The following is a 20,517-nucleotide window of genomic DNA, read 5'->3' as shown; positions in this document are numbered from 1 at the left end:
CTCACCTGGTGAGGAAGTTACTATTCTTTGGCTCTCGTCACCACACACACCAGTGGTGGATATTCTGCACCTTTCCAGTGCCCAGCCACCAGGACATAGCTACAGCAGTAGGTGTAGGGAAGCCGTTTTCAGGCTGACTCCTGCTCCCCAGCATTTGCTGGGACACTCTGAAGATTGGTCCTGAGGCTTGGACCCAGCACGTGTACCAGGTCGTAGTTTTACCTCTCATCCCAGCGATGGTGCAGCCTGGACAGGTGCAGTCAACCAGAGCAACCCCGATGACATCTTCCTGGGAATAATCTTCGGCACCTTCTTTGGGTAACAACCCGTGGTTATTCTCTCCAGAGTTTTCTGGTGATGATGGTGGCTGGGGAGCTAGAGTTGCAGATATGGCCCGGCAGACAATCACCTCTGCAGGGAGCGCACACAAGTAGGTTAAACAAAAGCTTTATTTCCACACAGTGTTCTCGGGACACGGTGCCAAGATTTCACAGACAGCTCAAAACAGGGATTGGCAAGGAATGCTCAGCTCCTGTGATGCTTTCTTATTACAAACAGCCCTGAGTCACAAAGCGTGTGTTCGGAGCCAAGCCTGAACTTCCTTTAAACTCAGAAATGTTCAGATTAACAATTTTCAGGTTTGTGCGTTAAAGCAATAATATGTCAGAGCAGACTGTAAGTGATTTCTCCAGCACTAGAATCTCAATAAAGAGATTCTAATATATTCTAATATATATATAGTATTCTGCTAATACTACAGAAGAAATATTGAATAAACCGTTGAACTTGGGCTGATTATTAAAGCAGTTAATTGCAGTACATCTGCCCTTAGTTGCTATCCTGTGCTATGCGACATTTGGACAGTGCAATGTTGCTGGTGAGCAAAGGGCTTGAGACTCGAGCTGAAGGCACGCAGGGCCTGTTTGCTGTCTCCTCTTCCTGCCTACAGCTTTCTGACTAGCATGGAGAAAGGTCAGTTGGTTTCCTGCAGGATTTCAGTATTTTGAAATGCTGTTTCAGTTCCAGCTTCTGAACAACAACAAAAAAAATAAATAAAGAAGGAAATTGGATGCGGAGGTTGGATCTGAGACATCTGCCTCCGGGGCTGCTTTGCAATGAGAGGCTGGGCTGGGTGGCTGGGATCGCCCCACAGACAGGCAGCTGAGGGGTCTGGCAGATAATGGTAGACAACCAGAGCGTTTTCCATTTGGAAACTGTGGAATATTCACAGCTTGGCAAGTTCTAGAAACAGTAAGAGAGAAAACTTCAATGCTAATAAATGCCTTGTGTTCGAGACCAACTTGAATTTCATGCTCCGCATTGTGGATTTCGTTTGGACATCCAACCTACACAGAAATAACGTACGACAGCTTTGGTCCTTGGCCCAAATTGGTATTGACCTTCCCTGAGCTTCTCCACTTATGCTAATGAAAAATGTTTAGACATCTCGCTTTTCGAATCCGAGCATATTTATATCCAAGGTCTGTTGTACAGTTGTTGAACTGTGCCTGCAGCCTGTACTATCTAGTTTGCTTCATGGACCAAGTCAAGGAGAAAGAGTGGCAAAAGGGGGATTTAATTCATTTGAAAAAAAACAAACAAAAAAACAAACAAACAAAAAAAACACCTTTTAGTCTGACAGTGAAAGGACAACCAGCTGATAAAATTTTTATTGGCTTTCATGAGATCTTAAACAGGTCTTACGTTTAAGGAGGCTGTGTTCCTCCAAGCAATGAGTGGCAAATATCATGGAATGGAGGCAGGAAGCAAAGATCAGAATTGAATCATCAGGTTTAATTGTGCAACAACGTTTGTGGGTGGTTCTTGATGATCCCTGCTGGGTCCCGTGCTGTTCAGTAGAGTTTAGAGGTGCTCAAAGATATTGGTCAGGGAGGAAGGAAGGAGAACCAAGGCAGACTGAGATCTGCAGATACCATGAAGCCAGATATCATGGCTGTGAGGAACTGTTGTGAGTGAGGAAAAGGATGGTAAATGAAACAATACCAACAGCTGCAAGGTAATGAGCATCAGAGGGAAAGTGGTAGATGTTTCTTGCTCTGCACAGAACATGGAGAAGGTCATTGCACAAAGACCAGGGGTGGGACAAGCACTGAAAAGCTTCACCACTTTTATTCAAAATGATTATTTTTGTCACAGATGAGGTCAGAAATGAGTGTCATTCTAGGACTTTGTGGCGTGACCAAAGGGGAACAAAAAGATGTGTGACTACAGGGGTAAGAAATCCTTTGCCCATCTTTCATCGGTGATGCCCATGGACTTGCATCCAGCTGATGCATCCAGGACAGTCACACAGACAGAAGGGGGCAGGTTGCTCTGATGTCTCCCATTCATTTGACAAAGGGGCAAATGCATTGCTGTTGTGAGGACAGGAGGTTGTAGAGAAGGGAGGGCACCTGCTGCAGTGACCATGGAGCTGTCCCTGACCTCACCACTGGAGGACAAATCTCTGTGATGCCAAGGAAAATAACCAGAGCTTCAGGGAAGGTGTTGTTGCATGAGGATGCCAGGACAGAGACAACATAGTTTCGTGCTTTCAAAGAGGGGTAATGCTGCAAAATTACCCACAGCCTTACTCCTGCTGCCACCCTGCTGCAGTCCCAAGCCCCAGAGCAGGATCTTGATATTTTCCAGTGAGCAATGTGCTGTGGGGAGTGACGTTACTCCCTCACCATTGCAGTATCCCCTAGTACAGGCAGCTTTCCCAGATATAGGTTCTTGCAGCTGTTTTGACACCCACCCATGCCATGGCTGCTCCATACCATCCTTAGGTTCTTCTGCATCTCCTCATACTTCCACTGCCTGCTTATTTTGAGACCTTGTTGGGTTCTGCCTCTAAATTAATTAATAATGGAGTGAATATATGGGGTTCTCTATAGGTACCTTATCTGCAGAGAGAGCTGAAAAGTAATCTGAGATAAAGGTAAAGACACGTAGAAGAACAAGATTTTCATGTGGAAGGATAGGTCTCCAAGGATCTTTATTGGCATTTGGTTTTAATTCACTACTAAAAATACTGTAGATCCTGTATGAAATATAAACTATATTCAGATGGTTTATATTGTGCATAAGTACATCTTTTACAGCTGTCAGCAGATTTGCATGATTACATTAAAATTCACCGTATAACATTAACAGTAAACCCTCCTCCTATCATGTTTTCTAGAGTGGGTGCTTCACTATCCAAGAGATCAGCCAAGCGACCTGTCCACAATCACCTGAAAAGTTGGCTGCAGAGCTACAAGATTTACATTTGCTGCTTCCAGGCCCCATCTTAACATCATAACATTCAAACACTATTTTTAGGAGCAGAATAACAAGAGAGGAGTGTGATACAGTAATTATGTTTAGTGTGGGAAGAAATCTCACGAGTGAACTTAAACCTGTCTAAACAGAACAATACCAGGAAAATATAAATATATTTTATGGCTTTTTAACAGCAGAGGTTATCACACTTGGGGATGAGTCCTTGGCTTCTTCCTGTTGAAATTAAGAGGGGAAAAAAAACACACTGGCTTCAAAGAGAATTAAGAATTATCCTGGGATTACTAAAGTCGTCAGTGATCAGAACTTTGCTTTTCTGCTCTCCTTTCCCACAGATCTACTATTTTATGCATTTTTAATAAATTCAAAGAATGCTGTTTATTTTTGAAGACAGCATGCTGAAGAAGGAATTCAAAAACTGTGTGCAGAAGGGCAGATTGAAATCTTCTTGTTTAAATGCTCTTCAGCTGAAGAATTCAGTTTACTGCTACCCAACATTTTCTTTAAATTGTCTTAGACTAAAAAAAAAAACACTAGGTACCCCAAAATTCAAATATATATCTGTACATATGTGTAGATGTTGAGAGAATACATACATAGCAGTAGTCTGAAGAAGTGAGTTGGTTTTTGCTGTTGTTTGTTGTGTTTTTTTTCCCCCATGCATTTACAAATGTGTAATTTGACATATATCAGAAGTAGAAAGTCATTCTCCCTCCTGCTTGCTGTCACATTACCAGATAAAAGGATCAATCAGAAGTTTTTCAGGATTTTATATTTTCCGCTCACATGCTTTTTCCTTTACATCCACTTTGCCTGTGTGCTGGGAATAAGAAGTGTCTCAGAGAGGATTAGCACATACTTGCCATCTAGACAAGCACAATGCTGGAGTTTTCCAGGGAAAATGTCAGAGAGTCCAGCACCTCCTCCGAACTGGTGATGAACTATGTGGGAGTGAGGTTCATCCAGCTTGACTTTAGTCATCCGTGATGTAGGTTTCTCCACTGAACTGACTGGTGCAGATTCTGTTACAGTTGATGCCAAGTACTTTTAGGGTATGATTCATCCATTTGAATGCAGATATCTGGGACGGGCTTCACTTTGGGGTTAAGACACCTAACTTTAAAGATGTATTTCATTAAACATATCTGCCTAGCATTGTTTCAGATCTTAAGGTTTTGTGTCTGGCCTCCAGCTGCCAGTACAAAACTGCTCCTGTGTCTTACTGATCAGCTCAGTCTGGGTATTGTAGATACTATAGGACATCTTAAAGGGCGTGAAGTCCCCATGTTTATGCAGCTGGATTGCATGACAGACATTTCTCTCCATTTGACTCTCTCTGTGTGCACCATGTGCCAATAGTGAAGCATTGTGGTGACTGCACTATCCAGATGCAGGCACCCATTTCAGGCTCAGTGGAATCATTAGGCTCCTCAGATTTCCTGATTAGATCTCCATTAACTCTAATGGGAGCCAAGACACCCAGCACACAGAGGTACCTGCCTGTTGGAGCCTAGGCAACACTCCTGGAAGTGCTGGCTTCCTTTCGGTGTTAGGGTCTCTCTCTGGGTGAGTGTCTCAGACTGCACCTTACAGAGATATATTTAGTCAGATAAATCTTCTGCACATCTTTGTGGGTGTTTCTCTTCGTTTGGAGGCCAGTCTTGAATACACAGAGACATTTATAAGGAAAACCCAATGATCCAGTGAAGGTAGAGATCATCAGACACCTATAGACAAGATGTGCTTTTTGTCTGCTCCACCTGGTAAGAGTTTTTACCTGAGAGGTAAGGCCAGGTTGACATAAGCCACACCACTACATAACAGAACAGCCCTGACAAATGTTTTTAACATGGGAAAATTATGAAAAAGACAAGGATGATACAGAATTTCTTTGATTTTAAACTCAGATTTGCACAGAATAATCCAGTCTACATCCCTCCCTGGAACTGTATGTTGATGTACATTGAGAGAGAATTGCTTGGCCCACATCTCCTCTACAGCACTTTGTTCCTGGATGACTTTGTGACTGGAGGGGTGAGCAGAATGCAGATGGTGAAAGCTTTTCTCAGTCCTGTTTGACATCTGAAGTGTCCTATAAGCCCTTTGACAAATGTCATTCAAGGGCCAGCTTCTCTCATCTGGAACACCAACTTTCATCTCAAAATAGCCAAAATAGCTCCTGTCAAAAAGACAGGTGCCAAAGAGTAAAATCTGGGTATTGAAGAATATGAATAGATTTTCCTCCCATTTTCGCTCTTCAGATAGATATAGCATGAACAGCTTTTACTTTGACAGTACACATCTTATACTTGCTACGATGAATTAGCTGTTCACTTAGTATCCTTCTGAGATTTGTGGACTTTGGCTTGCCTTCTTTAATAAAGTTATTTTCAATAACGTAAGAGGGTTGTTGACTATTATTTATCATCTAACTGGTAAAAACCTGTCCTGGGTGCAGCGTTGAGAAGAGTTCAAATTGGGCTTGAGAAAGGTCTCGGTGTTTTCAGTGAGCACCTTCTGGTGGTAATATTGATTAAATTACCATATCTGCAGTTCTCTTCAGCCTGGCTGGAGAGAAAACAGCAATTTCCAAAAGTCTGTTAGAAGCCAGACACTGAACAGAAGTAAAAAATCTGGAAGAAGAAGTGGCCAACAATAAAAATTTTTGACTCTGATGAAATGTTCTCTGTGGGAAGTGCCTACAGGCCAAATGCTGGCCCTTTGTAGAAAGCTATTTTTACCCACTGGGAGGCTTACTTTGGATATTAGTGGCTTTGACACTACTTAGAGATCGGGGTGGAAAAATACTGTGATTCTTTAGGCTTCTTCTATTGATTAAATAATGAACTTTTCCTTCCCTCTACCTCACTTCTGCAGCTAAGAAAATTCATTAGTCTTATTAGTATCGGTCAGCTAAAGGGACTGTAGAACATCATTCTCTGCATCTCAGTTTTCCAGTATCTTGACATTCTCTTTTCATTCTGCTTTGGGATGAAAAGCATAAAATGTTTTAGATATGCTATATGTATGTGTTTATAAAGAAAAAAATGTTCTTCCAGTTGAGATCTGGGATTGCAAAGATGACATGTTTTGGCATTTTGATCAGATCACATTTTGGCATTTGGAAACAAATATTGATTCATACCAAACTGCTTCATTTCAAAACAGTCATTTCAGTTTGAAAATAGCATTAAAATGGCATTTGCAGCTGAAATGTCAATTCAAAAGAAAATGTTTCAGCTTAAATTGGCATACAGCAACAAAGCCTCTTGATTCAAAATTTCCCTTTGTGGGGGAGTAAAAATCTTTTTTTCTTGTTGTCAAAAACATTTTCTTCTGAATTGCATTGATCTTCATTTTTAACCAGCATTTATTATAACAACAAACCTATTTATTGCAAAATGGTTAATGAGTTAACAGTTGCCGTTATTGTTCTAATACAGACCCAAACGCAGCTGGACGTGTTTGTGCTGCCACGCTGACCTACCTAAAATATGCCTTGGGCCCATCCTTGTGACTGAGGTGCTGATGAAGGAAAGCACCATTGCTTTCCTTCCAATGGACATCAGTCAAAAAAGCACATATGGAACCATGATGAATAAAGCTCTGATCCAGTGTCCAATTTCAATGAGAAAGGATGACTGGGCTTCATCTGCTTGCTCAGGCTCTCCCCCTGCAAAAGCTAAGAGGCTTCAGCAATTATACTGCTTTTGGCTGGGAGGAAATTAAATGGAGGGTGTGGACTTCTCTACTGGGGTTGACTTCAAGCATCCTGGTCTTACTAGTTCTTTGGTGTGCTCTTCTTAGATTTCTTCCTCTTCAATACTCATTTCAGTCTCCTTCATGCTCCCCAGTTCTTTAAAGGTTGCTTTTGTCAGTGTCCTCTTCGTGTTCCTCAGGACAAATTTGAGTTTCCTGGTCAACATGCCCGACCAGTTGTGGCTGTAAAACAGAAGACAGGAGGAATTAGCAGCCCTGCTCACTACAGAATAGCTTTTTATTTTACATCATTTTGCATCAGACAGAGCAGAAATATTAGACATTCTCAAGCCATCAAGGAGCATCAAGCAGGGAGGGTCACTGATGCAGAACAGCAGGGATGTGGTGGTCCCAGTAGATCATACGAGTGCTGGAGAAGTTGCATGGGTTAATGGGATGGACAGAGCTTTCACCCAAGGATATCCACTTCATAAAGGTAAACATCATTTCTGCTTATGAAGAACATTTCTAACTGTGCATCGCAAGCCTGATAAAGCCTCTGTCTGGTAATAGCAGAGATTCCCTGTTAATCAGGCGGGTTTCTCTGGGTCTGAGGTCATTCACTGCCACTTATGGGAAATCTGAAGGCTCAGCTGCTCTGACAGCCCCATGATCCTACCATTCCCAACACAGAAGGGACAGAGAAACAGAAAATGCTGACATCCACCTGAGATCCAGGTGCAGTTTTGCTGCCTCAGCCTGGCACTGTTCCTGATACAACAGGCTCTGCTGAGCAAGAGCTTGTCTAATTCAGAGATTAAATCTAGATCCAAGCTAGTAAACTGATGTGATGGAGCTGAAGAATTTCATTTGAAATGAAGTTCTAAGTGTCCATGATGCTCAGGTTCTACCATCTGTTGGTAGGCACGGATTTATTATAATATAATGGGGGTTTCAGATACAAATGAAACATCAAGAACTTGTAGAAGGCCAGCAGCTGAGTGAATTGCAAGGTTTTAGGTAGGTCTCAGCTTTCTAAATGTCCTTTAAAAGCATCCCATGAAATCAAATTCACTGTGTATAAAAGAAGAAAATATAATCCCAACTGTTTTAAGATGAAAAGAACCAAATTCTAACACACATTAATAACACTGTTATGATTACATAAATATGAAAAAGAAATAGGTGAGAAACTGTTGCGCACATACACAGATATGTAAGGTTTTAAACTGTAAACATCACTGTTGTACAATGAACAAGCAATTACTTTAGAATAAAAATATATGTAAAAGTGACTATATAAAGCAGAGATCCCAAAAGTGTAAGATAAGAAGCCTTGTAAAGGAGGGGGACAGGATGGTATCAAGCCCAAAGAGTATTCACACTAATGACCAATTAGTAGTATAGAATTGTTAAGGAGCCTAAGGAAACTGCCCTTAATGACAGCACAGGAGGATAAAGGATATATGACATATTTAAAATATATACATATACTAGTAACACTGGAACCAGAACTGGATATGCCAGGTGAATCACTGACACCCTGTACTGTTGCACTACATACCTAATGCTTTCTGGTATCGTTCAAAGAGTTGCATTTTATTATTTGATCTCAGGTTCTGTAGTTGTGTTTGATGGTCTAGTTACCTGCCTCTGAGGACAGGCTATTAAATCTGGATGTAACAAGAAAAGGTCCAGGACCTCCAACCTGAGCATATACTCTGCTCCCTTCACTCTCACACTAAGGGAAAAAAAAAAAAAAAAAAAACAGGAAAGAAAACAAAACTACAGGCAAATTCCTGAGTCTTAAGAAATTACAAATATATCATCTCAATGTGATTTAGGCTTCAGCGGAGGATTGACCCTGACATTTCATTCATTGCACATTATGAGAAAGAACTGATGCCCCTGTCAAAATGATCAGAACTGTTGTGCAACCACAAAGGAAACAAGGAAAAGAAATATCCTTAAGTGTCTTTTTTAAGCCTTTCTAGTGTTGGACAAAGAAGATTTTCCTTCCACTGTGTTTCTGGGAGATGTCTTTGCATACAAGACAGAGGAAGTAGCTGATGCAGAGCAGAAGAAAGGTGGAAGAGAAGAAAAATGTGATGGAAAAAATTAATCAATAGAAATGAGTGTTTGGTTTCTGAAATTCTGGTTTTAACCTTTGGAGAGATCATGCAGGCAAAATCACCTAAGATTATCCCTGCAGTGGGTTGGAAGGAGAAATAAGTAAGCTGTAATTGTTTTGTGCTTCTGTGTAAGGGTGAGTTTCACCTTTAAGGACAGAGCAAAGATTTATCAAACACCCTGTGTTGAATGAGCTTTCAGACTTCACCTTCAGATCTTAACTGCTGGTCCACCACACCTTGCTAGTCTGTGGTTTGGCCAGCAAGATGCAGTGATTTGGGTGCTTACTGTATTTTCCTAACAGGAATCTTGAGAGGTCTGCTGTTACTGAGATGAGTTCATGGGACAAGTCATCAAAATAGAGGGAGAGGCAAAAAAAAGAGGAGAGAGAGAGAGAGAATAGTTCAAGAAACTGAGCCTTGGTGCTTTCAGCTGCTGTTTTATCTGCCAGCCTTGCACAACTGCCTAGGACACCCATGGTGCTCCAGGCTGTACCCCACTTGCTTGTGTGGGTCGTTGCACCCATGTTATGATCCATGTTATGATTCTACAGAAGAATCCCTACAGATTCTGCTGGAGGAGAAAGTACAAGGATCACTAATGGTATAGCCAAAAGGTTTATCTCCGGATGCCTGGAGGTGTACTTTGATGGTGCTCATACTTTGCTGTACCTTTTTATCAAGATCTGGACAGAACCATCACTTGTTTTAGGAAGCAGGAACCATCACTTGCTCTGGATCCAGCAAGGACAACAGAGTCCACAGTCTTTCACAGCTAAAGGGTTTATCTTCTGAGTGTGAGGATCAGTCTTGGCCTGCCTCTAGACTACAGGCTATATGAATGTTCCAAAAGTTTGGGAACCTTATCTTATCACAGTAAGACTGTTAAAGGATGTCCAACAAATTGGACTGTAAACTGAGTGTGAGAACTATAGATCACTGCATTTGAAATACTTGTCTACAGTCCCTTTATTCTTATCAGGGAAAAACAAAGTTATTGATGGCATGATTCCTTTCATCTTATGGAGTACATCTAAGATCAGATGGGAACACCACTAAGACATGAAGCAGAGACAGGGGGATAAGTGGCTGTTGAGGACATAGTTGTTCCATTGAAAGCTACAGGCACACAAGAAGGATTGAACTAGGATCATTGAAAAGCTCCAGGTATGAATATCTTATTGATTTTTCTGCTGTTTCCCAAGAATTGAGCCAAGTGAGCTAGCAAGGACCTTCTGTTCTCTATAATGTATTGCTAATCAGCCTTAAGTGAAGAATATATTTGTGGGTGATATATGTGCTAAATGTTTTTATATTAGTATACGTACAGTTTCTGCCAGGCAGCGCTAACCCAAACGAGAGGTCCTTTTGTTTCTGGCCTTGGAGGAGTAGCTTGTGATCATAGGTATAGATCAGCATGCTGGTCCTCTGGGCTTTGGAGCTTATATTTAGCTGTGAGTGTTCACATATGGTACCACTTACGCAGGTCTCTTCACAGTATGTCCCAAATTTTGTTCTCAGAAAAATAAATAAATAAATAGATCTCTTAAGGGAGTTGAAACAGCTTAACACCCCCCGGATCTTTAAAAGTCATGGCTGGGAAAGAGCAACACATCCAGAAGTGCTCTGCTGGGTTTTCGCCTTGTGAGAAAATCAGATGGAACTTTAGTCTTTATCAGTTTGATATTGTGTGTCTTAGAGGTTTGTAAGCAGCCTGTATTGAGGCACTGGGGGCTTTCATCCACATCTGTCTTTTTCTAAGAAAGTGTAAATAAAGTTATAGTTCAGAAGCACTGAGTAGAAGCATTATTGCTGCTCTCAGAGATACTAAAAAACCACAACCATGCAACATTCTCAAGGGGCATCAGACCCTGTGTGTGCGTGCATGCTTATATGCCAGCTTTATTCTAGTAGCACCTATTTGATCAGGTACCTCAGTTCATGCTATTATACACATATAACTTCTGACTTCCAACCAAATCATGCAAGAGCAGGTCATAATTTTGCTAGGAAATCACCCAACAAAGTTACTACAGTTTCTAGACAGCTCTGTCACAGTTCCCAGCACCTTTTTGAATAAGACACTTTAAAAGAATAATACATATTTTTGACAAAAAGCATGGCACTACACCCAGCGAAGTGCAGACAAATAACACACAAGCAGACACTAAATAGCAGAGCTACGTGGGGACTGTCCTACAGCTACTACCTCAGATCTAGGCCTTTTTGTCAAGGAGTTTTGCAGCTTTCCTCCTTTTGAACTCTGCAATTTCTTCCGAGGGTAACCCATGAGCTTTACACCTGCAGTGAACATGTAGGCCATTAGAGAGAGAACCAGTTCAGTTTCATCTGCAATAAAGAACAGACCATAGCGAAGACTATGTGAAATGTGTCTTCTGGTGTGAAAAAGGGAAACAAATGTTGGGCCTTGTTCAGATTTCATTTATTCCCCTCCTGTATCACTTCAGCTCAATTTATTGCAAAGGGTGAGGTTAGCTAATTCCATTTTAAATGTCCTGAAGTTGCCCTGAAACAGACATGTTTTGTAATCTGTATAGCCAGGCACTTCCAGGGGGCACTTGACACGTCCTACACACCTCTCCCAGGATGAGATGAATGACTTTGTTGATGGAGGAGCTCAAACTAGGTTTCTATTAGATGGTTGTGTTCTGAGTGTGTTTGACAAGATGAACCCTCAGTGACTCATTCCATTATTCCTCTGATCCCCCCTTAATTCATCAAAGGGAAGAGCAAAACCAAACTTCTGTGAAGATCTTGCCTTTGGTTAGTCCAGCTCCTCTCTCAGTGCATTTTGCCCTTCCACAGGGGTGATGCTTTCAGAGATTCTCAGCTCTCAAAGCTATGGGCACATTTCTGAGTGGAAATCCTATTTAAATGTCCCTCAGGACTGCCAGTTTGCCCTGAGAGCTTAGCACAAACTTAACCACCTTTCTGGTGGGAGACAGGAAACAGGTTTCAGCTTTTTTTTGCCTATTTTTTACAAATGGTAACATCCAACCACATTGTCCTCTATGCCTTACCTAAACCCTCAGCTGTGGGAACATCTTTCCTTCTTATAGAAACACTGATTTCTATTTATAAAACTTCCCATGAGTGCTGGAGCCTACAGGGCTGGATTGCAAGGACAGGGAAGCCTGGAGGACGTAATCCTGATGGGCTGGATGAGGAATGGCTTCTTCTGGGAATCTACAGCTCAGGTGGGATTCATCCCACTGAGCTTTATCTACCTGCAACAAAGATGTCTCAATGGGAGCCATAAATCTTGGCCTCTCTTCTAAGCCAGTGGAGGGAAATAGAAGGTGCTGGGTCACAGTATGGGTTTATCCCAAAGTAGATGTCCTCTGTAGGGCAGAAGAGTGGCACCTAGAATTGCCCATTTCTCTACATTGACTCTAAAAGATGAGAGAGCTCAGATGGATGTGTCTAATGCCAGAGATGAATAACTCTACATAAGCCGAAGTCCTGCCAGCTGGGCTGGGAGGAGGAACACTTCTATTCCAGCCCCTTTATGCAAGCAGTGGCAAAATTCAGTCACAAAAGGGTAAGCACGAGCGGACTTGCTCTTTGATTCCACTCTCCAGGACTTTATCCACAGGGGAATGGAGGTAGTTGCTGCCTGTTTCTGCACAATCGTGCAGGAGGTTGTGACCCACTGGAAGGCCAAGACCTCACCAGGGTCTTTGTGAGTCAAGCGCAATATCAGATTATCTGAGCTCTAGCTCCAAACACCGCTCACACAAATATCAAATGACCATTTGATAATGACTTGGCACAATCCACAGCACAAAAATAAGAAGGAAGATCCAGTACAAACAGCACTGACACATCTCCCGAACTTGCCAGTATCTGAATAACTGAGGTTGCTGATTCTGCATCCTCCGTCCTAACCTCTTGCAAAACCCCTCTGTCTGTCAGCTGTTATTTTCCAAGATCCTCTCTTCACTCCACCTTGTTTCTGAAGCCAGCTGGAGAAAATTTCATGTGAAGTCCTGCACTCAAATTCCCTGGACACGATCTTCCTGATTGTCCTACAGCAGCTGCCCAGAGAAGTTAAGGAATTTGCCTTCTCTTTCCTGAATGTGGTGTATTACAATAACAGAACCACATTTATTTTTTTCCTAAGCATTGAAAAAACAATCTCCCGGCTTGAACCAGAGGCAGCCAGCACAAATTCTAGTTCCTAGTTATATGGGGAAAGTTCAGGTCCATAGAGAGCATCTTTATGACTTGGCCACCCCCTACCCTTTGGCGAGAACAACTGCAGAAGACATTGTCTTCTCTGCCCTCCTTTCTCTTTTTCTTATCCCCAGCTCACACAACCCCCTGTGCTGGAGCAAGGCATGCTTTATTGCAAGGTGCAGGGATCTTGGGCAGCTCATTACATCTCATCTCAGGCTTCCCCACATCTCACTTTTCATGGGAAGTGTGGGCAGATCCAGCAAGAAACCCCAAAATGCACTCCTGCACCCAGGACCTACTCTTGCAAGTCCCTCTTGCCACCAAGGTGCTGATTGCTGCTCTCTTTCTGTCCCTCTGCAAAAACATCCTTCACCCTGCACTTCACCTCCCAGCCTGCTTGGGTGAGACAGGAGAAACTACCAGGCACATCTAGGAACATCTCAGGCATGTCTGAGGTGATACCTGCATGCCAGAATGTGGACAACAAAGACAGCCAGACACAGCACAATTTCAGGTCTGCCCTTCCCTAAATGTGTACGAATATCTGCAGAAGAAAGGGCGACACATTGAATCACATCTTCCAGTTAGGCAGTGCTCTTACCTGACTTTGCTTCCTTTCTGAACACTTCATTTGGGGTTTCTTGCTATAGGCAGCAATTCTCTAATCTAATATTCCAGCCAATTCTTCCAGAAGCCTCAGCTTGCTCATAAAGAGGCTGTTTAAATAAATCAGCTGAAGCAACTGCATTCCAAGTCAGAGAGTCTTGTTCAAAGGAAGATGAGTCACTAACTTTCTTTCCCTTTCCCCCTTTAAAATGATCAAATTTCAGAGAAAAAAATATTCTTTCTCACCTGCTTTATGCCATAAACATGACCAGAACATTCCTTTTTCTTCATCTTGCTGTTGTATTAGGGGTTCAGAAATCATTTGAGAAGCAAACATTGACTGTGAAATAGAAAGTATCTGTTCTGCCATTGGGTGATCAAGCCTATGAGCCAGAATATGCTTTGATTTCTCAAAAAAAACTTTTCTGATATGTTATACAAAGTTTTTTTATGAAATCTCGTGATGCTATTATGTAAGTCCAGCCATTTAAGGACAGCAAAAAAAAAAATAATCACTACTGTTTGCTCTACAAGCTCTTTATTTCAGGTTAAAATGTGCATTGGGTAAAAAACTTCAAATGGGATCCTGAAGAGAAATCATTTAACTTGCTGCTCCGAGAGAAGCATCAGCAGCAACAGTAAAGATTCTCCACTGATCCTCTCCCATCCTGCCAGGGTGCCTCCCACAGACACTGAATCAGAGAGCTTCCCGTAGGGTAGAATAAGAAGCCCTGCTGTCCCAACGGGTGTCTTCCTCCTGACATTTATCATTTGGTGTTTGGACATGGATTCTTTGAGCATCCTTCACTGCTTCTAACCCATTTCATTTTCAATTAAGTTCTTGGTGCTTTCTCCAAGGGTGGCCCTCATGTATGGGAGGATGGGAAAGCCCCCAAACTTTCTCCTCTTCCTGGCTGCACCATCAGTTTTCAGTGATTTCTCACTTCATGTTGTGCTTACTGTTTCTGATGATCTTGGACTGGTTGTCCTATGGGCTCTTCTGGACTTTAGACCTTCTGCATGGTTTCATTCAAGAGCAGGGATCTGGGCTTGATAATAACAATCCAAAACCATTGTATTTTCTTTCCCTGTACTGTGTTTGTGGTTAGAAACCCTTGAGAGGAACCATAATCTATATATTTCATCACTGAATTGTATTTTCTTTCTCCAGTTGATATTCTATTTAATTTAAAATAGTGTTAAAGGGGAAAGTTCCCAGATAAAACTACCTTCTGGGATAGAAGGCTCCTGCTGCTTGAAAGCACTGTATTCTGTACCAAAGCAAGGGATTTCTGAAATGGGATCATAGAAGTTGGGAAGTTAGAAAACCCTTTGTATTACTTAACTCCCTGGAACTGCAAATGAACACGATCCTTTCCCCTGCTGAAGGTTGTGGTTTGTTTATTTGTTTTGTTTGAATTTCAATGGCTATTGAATATTTCTTAGTAGTAGATAATATTTCAGTGCTCCGCCAAAAGCATTTATGATTCAGTCTAGATGAGGCTTATATCCAATAGATTTGTATAAAATCACGTTCATTGTGCTGTTTGGGGCAACAGGTGTGCCCCAATCTAATTTCTCACATTTGTAATCTAGCATCTTTGTGCTTTTTCCTTGTCTGCTCTTCAGCCCCAAAACTAGTCTCCTGGTGTACCCTCAAAGAAACCTCCCAACCTTCCTTCCAACGTATCTGATTGTGAAATCTCCAAAAATAATCTAGTCTACAGGTAGGCAGCTGCTCAATTGTTCGTCATGCTTGCTTTTGCTATTTCATCATCTTGGTATGACTTCTCTATGCCCACCCCAATTGGCTGTTATTTCCTCCAATAAAGTATAAGGCTTTTGTGGAAAGCCTTTTTCTTTGCCTTATGTGACTATTGCACCATGGAGCCCCAACCCAATCCTGATATGCAGCAACACAAATCCTAACAAGCTGCAAGAAAGGAGGAGAAATAATACCCATCACAAGGTAGACACCTATCAGGTAAGGTGTAGGAATTTGCCTTGGAGCAAGGAAAGGCCTAAGGAGTCTGTTTAACAGCCTGCCCTGTTTTCTCTGATGCAAAGAAAACCTAAAGGTCTTGTATAAAGCAGGTAAAACTGCAATTTGACCAGACCCATACAGGAGGTTAACCTTCAAAAAAGAAAGCTGTCTGGAGCAGAAGGCAGCACTGCAGTTTGGGCTTTAAACTTCCGCTTTCCTTGTGTCCTGGGGTTACTAATGAATATCCATCCTATCCCTTACAAATAGCATGTGAAAGGGTTTCTTACCTGATTTCCAGTAAGCTTTTACTTCTGAAAACAGATACACAGACCCTGAGCAGCTTGGCATAAGGTTAATTTTATGAATAGTGTTTTCATTCATTTGATTTTATGCATGGTTGGAAGAAAGTAGGGGTGGTAAGAAGCGTATTAGGTAATTTAATGGAATTTACTTTCTTCTTAATTAAAATGCATTGTATCCTATGTGAATAACGTTACCCACAGCACCTGGCTTTTAAGAGTAATGTGTGTTTACCCAAACCTCCTTATGCAACTGCAAATGTATGAAAGCCTAGTGCAGACAATGAAAATCAATGAGAATGTTCCAATTAATGCCTCCAATAAGTCTGCAATTAGGATTAAACACAGAGGTTGGTGAATATCAATTAAATTCAAATTATGTAGGTGCAATAATTGTTCCTTTGTTAGTCATTTGGTTATGACTTGAGGTTTATTACTAGATAATCAGATGTATTCTCTCAGTAATTTCAGCAATGCCGGAAGGGGTTGTTTTCCCAGTGTTTTATGGGCTATTGGTATTAACCAAGTCACATAACTGAATATCCTCCCACATTTTTACATTTGCTGAAGTTTGGATTCTAGCAGACTCATATATGCAAAGTCTATCATCTATGTAAAGTCCAGGTTTGTTCACCAGATCTAAGGGTGCCAAGACAACTGCAAGCACAGTGATAGTCTGAAGTGAGATAACGTAGCTTGATTAATCTATAAATATTTATGAACAGCTATATGAGCTACCTGATCATAGGTCTGCTTGTGACTGCCCACCAGAGCTAGTAAATTGATTTCACATGTCAAGAAATTCTCCTACTACTGACTGTGCTTTCAGCTTTTTTTGGCTGATGGGTTCTACAATGATGGGTTCTACATGGGAAATAAATTTAGCACTTTTTTTGATGTTACCTGCTGTCTTTTTCACAAATCTCTGAAGTGAAGGTCTTAAATACTCCATATTTCATGGAATATTGTCAGGGACACTACTCATGGTTTTATCGTGACAGCAAGGAGCATTAATAGACTGTCAGCGAGACTAAGCTCATCAAATAGTCCAAGTTTATATGAGTTCTAGGAGATAACTCATGGGGTCAGACACAGATCCAGAAATTTTTATGAAGACGAAATCAATCTTCTTAGAATTACTTTGAGACCTTTCTTCACACAGCACTTCCATCCCCAGGATGCAAACCTTAAATCTATGGCCTACAGGTTTGTCTTTCCTTAGTATGGGCATGAAACCAAACTCAATTTATTAAGCTTCTCTTAAGAAGCACCAGCTCTCAGCACGACCACAACTGCCCATCTGCAGATGTTTACTTCACCCAAGTTGCAAAATGAAGCATGAGACAAGCAAATGCCATTTTTATCTCTCAACTGGAATGACTGGGAAGAGCTCACATTGGCAGTAAAGGTAATCCAGCTGACAGATGGGAAAGTGTGTAGCCATATAGTTAAATTTAATTCTGTTTTGTGAAATTCCTCAGAGTATGCAGTGTGAGAAATACCCTCACCCAGCCTTGTTGGCAACCATTCTTTTCTGAGCAACAGGCACCTTCAGCTCTTGCAAGAACACCAGGAATTAAGGACATGCTCAAGCAAAATACCCCTCATGGTTGCCAGGCAAATTACATTAACCTAGGCATTACAAGACCATTTGGGTAAGAGGAATCTCCTAGTCTGAGAGTTGAAACTCTGAGTTTTGAGTGTGATTCCTTTGGTGGTCTAAGTCAAGAGTTCAAACAGAAAGCCAAACAATGAGTTGAAAGTACCTCTCAGCATACCTCTCAGAGGAGGGTTGCTAGCTCTGGTGACCCATGATGAATGAAGTGATGAGGACTGCATTCTTCATGCATTCTTATGAATAGAAGAAGAAAATCTACTTCTGCTCACTGATCCCACCAGTTATGAGTGACCATATCGTGCAAGATCTCATAGAAAGGAAAGACCTAAGTGGAAGATGAGTTGCTTCCGGATGAGGTGAAAAGAGGAGTAGAAGAGGAATTTATTCACTCCTTTATCCAGGAGGAATTAATTCTTTGTTAGCTCAAAAGCCTACAGACGAGGAAATTTTGGTGAATGTCAAGCAGTGGCTTGAATCACCATATTGATGAAGATATAGCCATAACAGAGGAACAACTGTCAACATCTCATAAACTGGCATAAAAATTGAACCTTGAGATAAGGCTGGAAAAACAGGGCACCATTTCTGATCCTTCCCCAATAATAACTTTGCCTGTGCATGAGGCAGTTCTCCAATTATCTGCTTTGCTTGGATATCCAGTTGCTTCTCCAGGGTTTAGTTTTCATTTTGAACCCTTCTCTAGGACAGATTCAGTTTCATATAACTCTGCTTTTTTGTCTGATTACGCTCACATTCATTCAACTGCTGTATTAGGATCTTTGGGGACACAAATAATTCAAAAGAACAGTGAAGATCAAGGCGTTGGGGCAAGAGCAGAAGATCACCTCCCTCTCGGCAGTGTTACTGGTGGATTCTTCTGAGGTTATAAAAGGATGCTCAAGATCCCTTGATCCTGGTTGTGTGGGAGAAATTTTTTTATTGCCCCACTCTCCAGCCCCCGGACCTGATATATTTTCTATCATTTACAGTTCTTGTTTAGAATCAGCTCTGGCCTGCATAAATCTGACCAAATACAGGCACAGATTGCCAGAAGACCGTCTCTTTAAGGGGCTTTAGAAGGAATCTCAACATTAAACAGAGGCCTGACAAGTGACTTTTAGATGGTAAAACACAGATGAGAAGGACCTAATCTTGGTGCTTCCTTGATTTCATGGAAAGACAATTCACCTTGGTAATTATAGAATCATAGAATCACGGAATGGTTTGGATTGGAAGGGATCTTAAAGATCATCTAGTTCCAAACTTCATGCCATAGGCAGAGACACCTTCCAATAATCTGGCAAATCTGCTCCAGGTTTCATATTTCCCAATAAAAATGCATCACTGGTAACAAATGCCTCCAAGTTAAAGAAACACTGTGCTTCTCTCAGAATTATTTTCCAGTCACTTTCTGTCTTCCACCCTGTCTGACACCCAGATACCTTAAAAGATATGTCCCCAAATGCTGTTAATTCCATGCTATCCCAGGAAAACTCTGGGAGCACTCTGAACACATGGGCTGCCCTGGATGCAACTGTCCAGGAGTTAAATATTATCTGCAAAAGGAGATAAATGCCTTTTTCATTTTACTAAGAGGAAATGAGGCAAGAATAAGATTACTCAAGGGAAGTCAGAGTCAAAGCAAAAACAGACCCTGTTTGCTGTCAGACATCCATCTCTGAGCTAGTCACTGTAGGACCTCTTTACGGTCAACAAGAACAGGCATCTTTCAAGGGCAATTCATCTTACTCTAAGCAGGCCAGTCGAATCACACACTCCAAGCATTTATTTCTCTTTGTTGACTATAAAGGCCAGTCAAGGTTAAGTAACTTTAATGTGGGTGACTACACTGTTCTTGTCAAACCAATCCCACTCCTGGTTTTCATGTCCTGACCACAACATCCTTTCTAGGCATTCAGCATGTGACAGCCGAGCAGGGAGCGCTCAGTTTGCAAAGTCAGGCATTGCAAAGGTGCAAAATGGCTGGATGAATTTCAAGTAGGCAATCTTTGCTCATCACCTCTTATAAGGAGGCAACATTGTTAAGTCTTTAATTATATAATGCTGATTTATTTCTCAATCAAAACAATTTCCGTATTGTTTGGTTGAAATGAACAGTGATACAGGGAAGAAATGTGTTTGTAATGAGGATGGTGTCTTCTGAAGAAGTTTGATGGAATGAGAGAAAGATCTGAGTGTCACCATACGTTGATGAAAGAAGAGGCCTGAAAGTGTCTCTACCAGTACATCTCCTGTACGCACACAGAAGAGGAAGGACATTCAGGAAGGAACTCCCTGGTGCTCCATTTCTAACGGACTATGGGGGAAAACCAACAAATTCCCATGCCACTTCTTGGGAACTGTGATTAAGGAGAAGTGTTGAAGCAAGTGCACCACTTCTGAGTCCCAGTACTATGCCTGAAAAAATGTAGGTAGCCTAAGAAAAACGATGTAGACTTTGTAAATAGACACCACGGAAAGACTGCTAGTTAGCCTGTGAACTCCAGCAGTGACCTTTTAATGAATGTATTGAACAGTGATGAAGTCACACTTACCCTGGCTTTATTTCAGGAGGTTTAGGTAAGGGCTTCAGAAATCCTTTTTTCCCAACTAGCCAATATGTGTCTTCTACTCCTTTACCCTAAAATAATAATAATAAAAAAGTCCAGATAAAGAGCAGTTTTCAGACCACCCTCTGCT

General features: G+C 41.6%; 1 protein-coding gene across 1 annotated transcript in view; it reads right to left on the bottom strand.

Annotated features, from left to right (window-relative positions):
* Positions 1-1,082: 1,082 nt before the first annotated feature.
* Positions 1,083-20,517, bottom strand: part of GUCY2F (guanylate cyclase 2F, retinal) — a 52,424-nt gene continuing 32,989 nt past the window's right edge. Inside the window, exons 17-18 of the mRNA XM_040544515.1 lie at positions 20,373-20,458; positions 1,083-7,224 (exon numbers count right to left, since the gene is read on the bottom strand). Coding sequence (XP_040400449.1) covers positions 7,086-7,224; positions 20,373-20,458 — 225 coding nt within the window. The 3' untranslated portion in view covers positions 1,083-7,085. The remainder of the gene's footprint in view (positions 7,225-20,372; positions 20,459-20,517) is intronic.

Source organism: Cygnus olor, chromosome 1 (genome assembly GCF_009769625.2).
Source record: "Cygnus olor isolate bCygOlo1 chromosome 1, bCygOlo1.pri.v2, whole genome shotgun sequence".
Lineage (NCBI taxonomy): Eukaryota > Metazoa > Chordata > Aves > Anseriformes > Anatidae > Cygnus > Cygnus olor.
The sequence above is the reverse complement of the archived record's forward strand: the minus strand, read 5'-3'. Positions and strand labels throughout refer to the sequence as shown.